The sequence below is a fragment of the Elephantulus edwardii genome, unplaced genomic scaffold (assembly GCF_000299155.1).
Source record: "Elephantulus edwardii isolate Elephantulus edwardi_28Jun2011 unplaced genomic scaffold, EleEdw1.0 scaffold00027, whole genome shotgun sequence".
NCBI lineage: Eukaryota > Metazoa > Chordata > Mammalia > Macroscelidea > Macroscelididae > Elephantulus > Elephantulus edwardii.
In genome coordinates this window covers 1,794,383-1,805,688 of record NW_006399777.1, presented here as the reverse complement: position 1 = coordinate 1,805,688, position 11,306 = coordinate 1,794,383, and the positions used below count along the sequence as shown (strand labels likewise).

At 52.4% G+C, this 11,306-nt stretch overlaps 1 protein-coding gene across 1 annotated transcript; it reads left to right on the top strand.

The window, feature by feature from the left end:
* The first annotated feature begins 1,153 nt into the window (after window positions 1-1,153).
* On the top strand, window positions 1,154-10,971 carry METTL6 (methyltransferase like 6). The gene is made up of 5 exons (XM_006883400.1): window positions 1,154-1,378; window positions 2,053-2,187; window positions 5,089-5,259; window positions 8,894-9,035; window positions 10,763-10,971. Exons 1-5 carry the CDS (start codon window positions 1,154-1,156, stop codon window positions 10,969-10,971), a joined length of 882 nt encoding a protein of 293 aa, XP_006883462.1.
* Window positions 10,972-11,306: the final 335 nt, after the last annotated feature.

Below are 11,306 nucleotides of genomic sequence, written 5' to 3'. Positions count from 1 at the left end.
CAGGACAGAGCAGGGGCCAGAGCTGGTGGAAGGACAGGAGGACCCTCCCCCAGGCCGATTGGCACCGCGGCCTCCTGCACAGGGTCCAGAGCTGGTGGAAGGACAGGAGGACCCTCCACCAGGACCAGCGCTCTCTGATAGGATGGAACAGGACAGAGCAGGGGCTAGAGCTGCTGCTCACAGGGTCGCTGTGAGTCCGTGGCACCTGACCAGGACATGCCCGGGGAGGAGTCCCCTCCACTGCCCCTGCAGGGTCAGCAGGTGGCCGCTGTCAGACCTGCTGCAGGACAGAGACGGGGCAGGCTACCTGTGAAGACTGCAGCCTCAGAAAATCTTTGGGGGCCATTGTTTGGTGTCCAGCAAGATCCACGGGCAGTGGGTACAGGAGCCTGGACAGTGCACAGTGTTAGGCTCCTAGTCCGAGCTCCATGGCAGCCTCTTAGCTGGAGAAAAAAATGCAGGCTTCTCCTGTAACGGTGGACACCGTTGGGAGCCCTGGAGAAGACCCCCGGATTCAGAATTGACTCCGTGGCTGTGGAAGAGGCAATAGGAACCCAAGTGCTGTGCCTTTCTTTTGCCCGTGGGTGTAGTTCTGTTTGGGAAAAGTGTGTCTTTGGTGAGGTTACTGAGGCCATACCAGTGCAGAAGGGAGCTCTGGGAGCCTAGTGGTAATCCCAAGGGCACGTAGTTCGAGTCCGCCAGCTGCCGCGGGAGGACAGACAGCCTCCTCCCATGTGATTTACAGTATCTGAAAACCCATCGCAGGGTCAGCTGTGGGGCAGTTCCGACTTGACAGCACACAACAACCACCAGTGCAGAGTGTGTCTCTGTGCGCCGGCGCAGTGATGGACGAGCAGACACAGCAGGGTGGAAAGATGGAGCCCAGCAGGTGCCCTGTGGAACCCCCTGTGTTGGGATAGAGTTCCGTGTAGGGTCAGCGTCCAGTAAGTTCTTGATAGAGTTTAACCTAAAGCATTGTTTGAGAATGTCTAGCCCAAGTCTCCTTTTCTGTGCAGGAACGTGCATGCTGCCTGAAGCGGGCACCTGGCATCGGGAAGCACAGCTGAGATCTGCGTACGCAGCGTAGATCGCCCAGACTGTGAGGAGGGGAGACTCGTCAGTGGTGCTGCATGCAGGACTCTGAGCTGAGGACATGGCATCTTTGCAAAGGAAAGGGCCGCAGGCGAGGAGTCTCAGCCCTGAAGAAGAGGAGAAACTGACACGAGAACAAGCTTTGGTGTCCGATTTCAAGCAGCAGAAGCTGGAGAAAGAAGCTCAGAGGAACTGGGACCTTTTCTACAAAAGAAATAGTACGAATTTCTTCAAAGACAGGCACTGGACCACCAGAGAGTTTGAAGAGCTGCGGTCGTGTAGAGAGGTGAGCGCACGTTGCGCTCCATTTGAGCCCTTTTCCGTGTAAAACCACTGATGGTCACACCTTGTTTGACGCCTGAGAGGAAGGTGGAGCGGAGGCTGGGTGAAGCCTATTAAAATGCCTTGCACCTTGGGAGAGAGGTGTGCTGTTGGGTCTCATGTCGTGTCAACCCTGGCGAGGATGTGTAATGCACAGGAGAAGGCACGCTAGTGGGAGGTTTTTGTTTCTTTTAAACTTAATGTTAAAATTATTAACATTATCTTCACACTGAGTGATTTTAGTGGCATGTGAAGGGGCCCAGTCGGTGTCAGTGAGCTCTTGCTCTGACCCTTTTCTGAGAACTTCCACGTGCTTTCTAATTTAGGCTTGTGATCGCGTGGTAAAGGAGGTGTTTTACCTGCATTTGCAGATGAAATTGAGGAGCAAAGCTATTCTGATGGTTAGCCCAGGAACGGCTTGAGAGCAGGGAGTCAGAGGGGTAGGGGACAGAGGCGTGGGATTGAACGCAGGAGCTTGGACTTGCCTTTCCTCCACACCCAGCTCCCCCTCGCTCACGGTTGCCTGGCACGTGGGATTGCGTGCTTGTTGACCACTCCTGTCTCATCTCGTAGACCTGCTTAGTTTGTTTCTTCGTTACGCAAACGTGATGTGTTGTGACTTTGAGTTCTCTTCTCCAGTTTGAAAATCAGAACTTGACCATGCTTGAAGCTGGCTGTGGAGTTGGGAACTGTTTGTTCCCGCTGTTAGAAGAAGATCGGAACATTTTTGCCTATGCCTGCGATTTCTCTCCGAGAGCGGTTGAGTATGTGAAGGTTGGTGCCCTGCCCGTGTGTTCTGTCATGCTCCTGTCCTGTTCGGCTTGCTTGTCCTCCGCCCGTGTGATTTCCTGTCTCTGAAAACTCTCTGGAGGGTCAGCTATGGGTCAGTTCCGACTTGACAGCACAACCACCCCAGTGCAGAGTCTGAGGAGCCTTGGGGGCACGGTGGCACCAGCCGCTGCTCAGGGGAGCACTGCACGTTCTCCTTCCGTGCAGCGTTCCAGCCTCTGAAGCCGAATGAGGAATTCCTGTGAGCCGGAAGCTGGCTGGACTGCAGTGGGTTTGAGTTGCGGGGGAGTGGGCGCCGTCCTCTTCCAGAGCTCACCCGCTCAGCCATGTGCTTCCATGTTCCTCTTTCTGTACATTAAATACAGAAATGCACGAGGCCGTAATGCCTGGTGACCTCGCTCTTAGTAACCCTCATTTCACTCACTGGGTTGAGGGCACAACTTCCTGCTCCTTCGTTATAAAAGATTAACCTTGTGCCATTAACGCACAGGTGGGGATGCTTTGGCAGCATTCAGGTACCCAGTTTCCTTTCAGGTTTTTACAAGTTTAACATGTTAGGCCATGTAAAATGGTAATGATGACATTTTAGACGAAGATTTGCTTTTTTCACATTCACATTTTTCATGTTACTGTCTCCAGGTCTTGTTTTGTTTCCCTGGTGCAGTATTCCAGTAAGCTGGGAAAGGTGGAGGGTCAGAGAAAGAGGGGAAGACCCTCACCAGGCGGGACTGACACTGGCTCGAGCCTTTGCGAGATCTTGAGGACGGCACAGGGCAGGGCAGGGTTCAGGTCTGTTGGTCTCAGGGTCACTGGGAGTTGTAATAGTAGCTGGGATGGAAACCACCCAAAAAGATCCCACCAGTGTTTAATTCTATCAGTAATCTCGAGCCCACTGCCATCAAGTTGGTGCCAACTCAGAGCCCTCCATCCGGTTTCTGATTCTCTAAATTGTTAGGAGATGGTGGATTTGAACTGCCAGTCTGCTGCCTAGTGTCTCTGTGTGTTATACTCTGCACTGTCAGAGCGCCATCAGTCTCTCTCTCTGGTAGCTGTTGTGTTGAACCTGCTCCTAGCTGATCCTCCGTTGGGTTTCCCGTTAATGAACAGGAGGAACCGAGCTGTCTTTCTGCCCAGGTGCAGCCGATGGGTTCAGGCCACCAGAGGTAGTGCCGCCTCTGGGTGGCAGTGAAGCTGGGTGCGGACGGCACCACCAGAGCGTGTCAGTAACGTGCAGGCATGAGTCGGATCTGACGCCGCGCTGACCCTCCAGCGGGTTTGCAGACCAGTCCTTAGAGAAGGACATTATGCTCGGGAGGGTGAAGGGACAGGGCAGGAGAGGAAGACCCTGGATGAGATGGATTGACACGCTAACTGGGGCAGTGGGATTAGGTGTGTGGAGTCAGTGAGACTGGCTCAGCACAGGGTTCAGAGCTGCTGTGCACAGGGTCGCTATAGGTCGCAGTCGACTTGACGGCATGTAGGAACAATAGAGAGTTTTATGAAAATGTTGGTTGGCTCTCTGGTGACCTTCTCTGTGGAACATTGTGCTGATAACCCCAAGGTCGCACGTCTGGTGGTTCAAATGCAGCCAGTCTGCAGGAGAGGTGGACAGCACCTCCTGTGCAGCTGACAGCCCAGGAGCCCCGTGGTGCCAGCGCCCCGTCAGCTGGGACTCCCCGTCAGCTAGGTGGGACTTGCTGGCGTCTGGAAGGTCCCACTGTGCTTTCTCCAGGTCTCTCAGTCCCATTCTTTCTCCTTTTCCTCCTGAGAGTCTAGTTATGTCTATGTTGTAGAGTTTGATGCCTTCCACAGTCTGTTGCTCTGCTGTTTTCTCTTCCCCCTTTTAATTTTCATTTCATCTCTTTTCTGTGTCTGTCTACAAGCTCTTGGCTTCTTGTCCAGACGGTATCAGGTCTGCAGAAAAGTCTATTACAGCCCTCTGTTTCTGTGACTATCTTGACAGCGGTTTTTTGGTGGTTCTTGTTCCTAGTGGTGACGTTCAATCCCCCATGTCAGACCTACTGTATAACAGTGGTGTTACTCAGTATTTGTCCTTTTGTGATGGATGTATCTCACTCAGCATGATGGTCCTCCAGGGTCCCCCATGTTGTGTAATTTTTATTTATTGTTTTTTGGTGCTGCATAGTATTCCGTTGTATGAAAAGAAATATATGTGCTTATATATATCTTATATATACCTACCCACAGTTTTTCCATCCATTTGTTTGTTGATGGGCAATATTTTTCTTTTTAATACTCGTCAGTGTGTGACAGAGGTCAGCAGGCAGAATGTACTAGGAACCCAGTTGTCCAGATAACTGATTGAGAATTTTTGTTTTGCTTACTGGAGCAGGACGGTTGGACCCTCATACTCAAGCATGTTATGTGAACGTCTAGATAAGTGGAGTTGGAGGGGCTTCTCCACAGATGGGCTTATATGGAGTGATTTCAAGGAGGGTTGAGGAGGCAGAGGCGGCCTGATCTCTGGAGAGAAAACGCCTCTAAAAGGCTAGTTTTGGATACGTGGTGGACTGCATTGTCTCACCAGTTTAGATGTTAGAAGTGACTTGCTTATGAAACCTTAGCTCTCATAGAGGATTAAATCCTATGTGCGTTCTATGCACATGGCCCCCTAGCCTGTTCAGTAACACCCTGACCGGTGCCTCTGTGCAGCATTACACAGTGGAGACCGGGCCTCCTTCCAGTGCCCTGGTGACGCGGTGCGTGGGGAGCTGCACTGCTCACCTCAAAGGCTGCTGCGCTCTGGAGGTTTGAATTCACCCGCGGCTCCTCCCGTATGACACCTGCTGAGGGCCGACTGTCTGCAGTGACAGGGTTGGTGGGTTAAGACGGTTGTGGCTTTCTTTGTGTTGTTTACCTCTCTAGCAAAACTCCTCCTATGACGCAGAAAGATGCCACGTGTTCCAGTGTGACCTGACCCGAGATGACCTCCTGCAGCACGTGCCCCCCGAGTCTGTGGACGTCGTCACCCTCATATTCGTGCTCTCGGCCATCCATCCCGACAAGATGCACCTTGTCCTGGAAAACGTTTACAAGGTGAGCAGCTTGGGCCTGTCCTGGAGGGCAGAACCCCGCGCCCTCGTTTCTGTCTGCTCTCCGAGGCTCCTGATCCGTCGGACGTCTGGAGTGAGCGTTCTCCCTGGGGGCTGTGTGATCGGTGCCTGGAGAGGATTCACACGTCCACCCTGGGTCCTCCCCGCACAGTGGCCGGCCCGCTCTTCAGAGTGTGTCGTCCGGTGAGTGACATAACAGGATGCTGTGAGTGGGCGTAGGTGTACGGACGCGTGTTAGCACAGCACCTGGACCGCAGGGCGTCCTCTGGAAAGTCAGTCCTTGTAATGGTTGCGTGGTGATTGTTACGCCCTCCTTCTTCTTATTAGAACGTCTGGCCACGAGGAGGCCGCCCTGGGCCATAGGAAGAGTTGATGGTATTTTAGTTCTTCAGCTGGGTGGCAGTGCCAGTGTGGAGTTCACGTGTTCCATGTCTTTTTGCCTTTTCTTGGAGTTTAACGTCCACGCAGTAAGTAGTCAGGTTTCAGTGTGCGGCTGGACAGGTTTTCCGTGTGCACACGCTCAGTCAGCACCCCTCAGAGAGGAGCTGCCCCCGGGCCCGCCCCGTGCTCCCTGACCCGGGCAAACGCCATTGTCAACAGGATTACCTCAGATCTTCTTGTTCTTGAACACGCCGTCCAGCAGATGTGTTCCGTGACGTTTCAGATTCAGGCTCCATGCCGTCCAGTCGGACCGACACGGCCGAGCCTCTGGGCTTTCTGCGGGAACGGCCGCCTTGCTCCCGGGGAGCCGCTGGGGGTGTGCGGTTCCTGAGAGGCCCGGCCTCTGCCTTCCTGGCCCCGCTGTCCGGGGGGCTTTATAAAGTGGTAAATCCCATCTCCGCCTCTATCTGCTCTTGTCCCCTGTTGGCTGCCACCTTCTTTCTTAGGATGGGTTCACAGCACCAAGGCTGAACAGGAGTAAATCCCATTCCCTTCTCTGTCCACTGTCATTCCCCTGATAGAGACCTTTTTCTCACTTGGGAGGAGTTCACAGCACAAAGTCAAACTGCTTTTCTCTGTTGTCATGGTGACTGGTTCATGAATTTGAAGTTACAGGTTTTGTCAGGAGTCCCCAAGGGACAGGGAGGCCCAGCCTCTGATGTTTGGCTGCTCCCTGCCTGGAGCCCTTCTGAGGATCCTGGTTGTGAGAGCCACACTCGGGAGAAATTAAATAGCCGTGGAATTTTAGATCCGAGGACAGCCTGAGTACCTGGGCTTGGGACCAGAAGTTTGGGGTCAAAATATACCACGTCTCCCTCTGGATTCTGAGCTTCCCTGGTCTGTCAGCTGCAGAGATCCCAGGCCCGTTACTTCACGCTGAGGGACATGGAGGTACCGCCTGGCTGCTTCTGGGGCTTTGACAAGCCTGAGAGCGCGGGACGCCAGGGACTCCAGGGGAGGACCTAGCACCACGTCAGCGCTCAGACCACTGCAGAGCTCAGACTTGGTGTTTTACAGACTGGAGCCAGAGGCAGAGGGTCTAATTACAGCCATGCAGCGAGTTCACGGAAGAGCTGAGTTAAGATTTCCAGATTCTGAGGGGCGTTTTCTCATGTGAATGGGATTTTTTCATAGTCCCTTGTTGGTTACTCACTTTATAATGGACTGTTCCTTACCGAGGTGAAGTTGCTTTTCTCCTCCTTTGACTCTGCCTTGAGGTGCCTCTGTCAGTTACAGCAGTGGCTGGGAGTGTGGCATGGGCCCTGTGCTCAGACTGGTCAGAAACGGGGAGACACTGGGCAGCACAGCCGTGCTTCAGAGCAGGAGACGCCTGCTCACCGGAAGGGCACGTGTCCACTTCAGAGTGTGTTCACAGCCTTCTTGTTGAGACGGGACACGTGTGAAATTGATGTGTTACCCTCTGAAATTCAGAGTTGGAATCGAAAAGCAAGTGCACCGTACGTGCTGTCTCCTTTTTGAGAAGCCTGTGACGCTTTGCCACAGAAAATAGGGGTGATTCCACTCACCATCCCACTGGGCTTGCCGCATCCTGACCCTGTTCGGATCTTAGAGGCTCTGCAGTGGGACTCACCCCCACCGACACTCCCCCAGGACCACCCTCTTCACCCATGAGGTCCCCCGACCTGACCCCTGTGCTCTGAGCCTCCGTCTTATTGGTACTGTGAGTTCTGACACTCCTACTTCGTGGCTGGTGTGACCCTGGGCAGTGTCCACTTGTTCCCAGAGATCACGATCACGGCCTCCCTGACTTGTCGTGCCGTGTACATCTGGTGAGAGGACACCAGATGAGATGTCGAGTGTGGACACAGCTCAGTTCCCAGCGTCGTGGGGAGCTGTCCGTGATTGTAGTCACGTAGCATGAACCTTAGTGGGACTCAGGGAGCAGAAGCAGAATGACAGACACACAGTTAAAGCAGCCGCTCGAGACAGGAGGAGGGCGCAGAGAGAGGCTGATGACAGGGAGAGTGCCTTGCTTCACGGAGGTCTCGGAGGGCTCCCAGGAGCGAATGCTGTGTGTGCAGGGTGCAGCGGGGTGACAGCGGGCCTTCCGGAGTGCTCTGGGGGACAGAGTACTGTGTGCCTGGTGCGCCTGGGCCCTCCCCTCCTCCCAGGTCTTGTGTCTTTAGTTGGTCTTGTCGGTGGATCTGCCTCGCACGACAGCAGATCCTGCGTGTGCCATCGTGGTGCGCCAGCCGTGCACTGTGGTCTCTGATGGACATGTCCTTCGCAGGTACATGGGTGCAGGCCGTCTCCACATCACACAGGAGTTTATACTCTCAGTCTGTCTTCAAGTTGAATCTACATGGATCAGAACAGTTAGGTGTGGCTACTACCTGAAGCCAGCCGCTCCTGTGTCTTCGCGTATAGTATACCTTTTCACCAGGTGTAAAGAAGTCCAAAAAGTGCTCCCGGTACATTGAAACCTCTCCAACATGATAATGCAGTAACGCTATGAACGTGCGTCACAAAGGGTGCCCCTTATTTATTACAAAGTACTGTACGTAGGGTCACTCTGTGTCACCTGGGCCTCAACGGCACTTAACAACAGCAACAGTATAGACAGAGAGCAGTTGGCCTAGTGGGCAGAAAGCCATGCTCCCAAGCCAAAGGTGGGTGACTGCTCCGCAGCCCTCAGGCCTGCCTTGAATTGTTTTCGGTAAAACATTCTTCTAGGTCATGTAACCCTGGTCTGTACATGGCTGTACAGAGGTAACTCGTGGTTGCTGTGAAGCTGAACACTGTGACACTGATGTGTCAGATGTGAGAATGGTTACCCCTGGTGGACAGTGTTTGGTGGAGCTCGCCGATTAAAACAAGCTTGGTAGCAGGAGTAGCATCCACTTCTGTAATAGCTTGCCTCTGAAAACCCTATGAACCTGGAGAAAACAACCAAAATTATACAGGTGTCCAGGCCTTTCTTTCATAGGGTCGCTATGAGTCACCTACGACTCGATGGCACTTAACAACAACTGATGTTCTAGGAATTTTTAATATAAAGGCTTTACCTAACCTGAAGACTACCTGAATTCCAGCCTGGCCCTTTCCATGATTACATGTGTGCAGTCGTTTTACTCCTCAAATTAACCAGGTCCTGTTTTGACAGTTTGCTCCATTGACATGTTCCTCACAGGTAATTGTAGCCTCTTTTACTGTAGGTGTTGAAACCAGGCAAGTGCGTCCTGTTCCGTGACTATGGGCTGTACGATCATGCCATGCTGAGGTTTAAAAACGGCAGCAAGCTCGGAGAAAACTTTTACGTGCGGCAAGACGGCACCAGGTCGTACTTTTTCACCAATGGTAAGGTGGCGGGACCTCATCATGCGCTCTCTTCTTGCTCCTCCATCTCCTTAGTTTGTCCAGTCACTGTGCTGCAGGTGGGGAGGGCAGTGTGGTGATGTCCAGCACCCGTGCTTCCGGCCACAGGCCAGTCCTCAGATGCTCATCACTCAGTTAAGACGCCCTCTGTGGGTTCAACTTCCCGGGGACGCAGCGTCCACTGTCCATCCTGTGACCTTCCTGCTCTGCTCACAGCCCCTCCTGCTTATATCAGGGTCAGCGAGTCCTTCGGTGTAAACACATTGTCAGAAACCCATCATGACCTGGTAGAAATCAGCCAACTTGGAATTTTGTGTTTTAAGTTTTTATTCCTCTCAGATTTTTTAATTTGGGCTTAAAATTAGGACAAAGTGAACTTTTAAAAAAATTCTTTAATATTGCAAAAAAAGGTGAAGACTATCAGAAGAATGTCTCCTTTATTGTTTATTGACCATGCAGAGGCATTTGACTGTGTGCGTCGTGACAAGGTGTGGCTGACGCCTCGCAGAACGGGAGTCCCTTAATTATCCTCATGCGAGACCTGGACCAGGAGGCTGTTGTCAAGAAGGGCAGGGGAGCATTGCACAGTTTACAGCTGAGAAGGAAGTGTGTCAGGGTTTATTCTCTCTCCACACCTACCCAGTCTGTATGCTGAGCTAATTATCCGAGAGGCTGGACTCTGAAAAAGAGTGTGACGTCAAGATCAGAGGAAGACTCAGCCATAACCTTTGTTATGCAAATGACACAACCTTGCTTGCTGAAAGTGAGGAGGACTTGAAGCGCTTGTTGCAGAAGATCAAAGACTGCGGCCTTCAGTATGGATTGCATCTCAACATCAAGAAAACAAAAATTCTTACCATTGGACCAATAGGCAACATCGTGATGGATGGAGAAAAAGTTGAAACTGCCAACGGCTTGATCTTAGGTGAATCCACAGTCAGTACACTTGGTAGCAGCCGTCAGGAGATCAGGAGACGTACTACACTGGGGAAGTCTGCAGTTAGAGACCGCCAGATTATTGAGGAGGAATGTCAGTTTGAGGATTGCGGTGCATCTGGTTTTTCTAACCACTTGCTACACGTTTGAGAGCTGGACATTGAGAAAGGATGATGGAAGAAGAATCGACGCCTTTAACCTGTGGTGTTAGAAAAGAGCACTGAACATCCTGTGATTGCCAGAAGAATAAAACAATATTTCTTGGTAAAGGGCAGCCCGATGATAAGGCTTCGCCTCACCACGTAAGACATGTTGCTAGGAGGGGTCCTTGGAAAGGCAGAGGGTCGGCAAAGGAGAGGAAGATCCTTGACCAGGTGGATTGATACAGTGACTGCCGTAGTGGACGCTAGTGTGTCAGGAAGTGTGAGGACGGCACGGGATAGGAGAGGATTCAGATCTATTGTTTGTAGGGTCGCTATGGGTTATACTTGATAACACCTAACGACGTTAGAACAAAGTGCATGTACTCAGGTTGGTCTGCTTCAGATCGCGCCTTGTTGAAATGGAGGTTTCTGCTTGGCTGTAGAGGATATGTAAGACACAGAAGCATCTTCCGTACTTGAGAAGGGCTCTCCGAACCTTCCCGAGGTAACACTGACATTCCCTTTCCTGTAGAAAACACGCGCATGTCCACGTCAGCCTGCAGCCCTCCTCGCCGCAGGGTGATGCTGGGCCTTTAAGGTGCTGAGCACCCTCGGCCTCTTGTCTTCCAGAGTTCCTGGCCCGCCTCTTCAGGGATTCAGGCTACGAGGAGGTGCTGAACGAGTACGTGCTCCGGGAGACGGTGAACAGAAAAGAAGGCCTGTCTGTGCCCAGGGTGTTTCTTCAGAGCAAGTTCCGAAAGCTTCCAAAGCCGCCTCCCCTTGAGGCCCGAGCCCCAAGCCCTGACCTCTCCCCAGGGCGTGTGTGCGCCTCCCCTTGAAGACAGAAGTACAGAGGCAGTCTTTTATTTTGTGTATTTTTGTAATTTAAAAGGGTTTTATTGAGCCTGTCTAATTTTTATATTTAAAAAATGATAATAGGTTTGCAAATAAAATGGTAAGGCCTTAAAGAGTCAGCAGTGTTTCATGGAAGAAGGTAATCTTGCCATGTTGATGGGCCGAGGGTCCACGCAGGAGAGAAGGGCCTGGTGGGGCCTGGGGCCCTTGCTAGCTCACCGGTCCCATTAGGGGAATGCAAGGATGTGTTCTCCTGGCTCCCTCCCAGCCTCAGCCCCAGTCCCTCAGAGCACCCCTCCCGGACGTCTTCTCCTGTGGC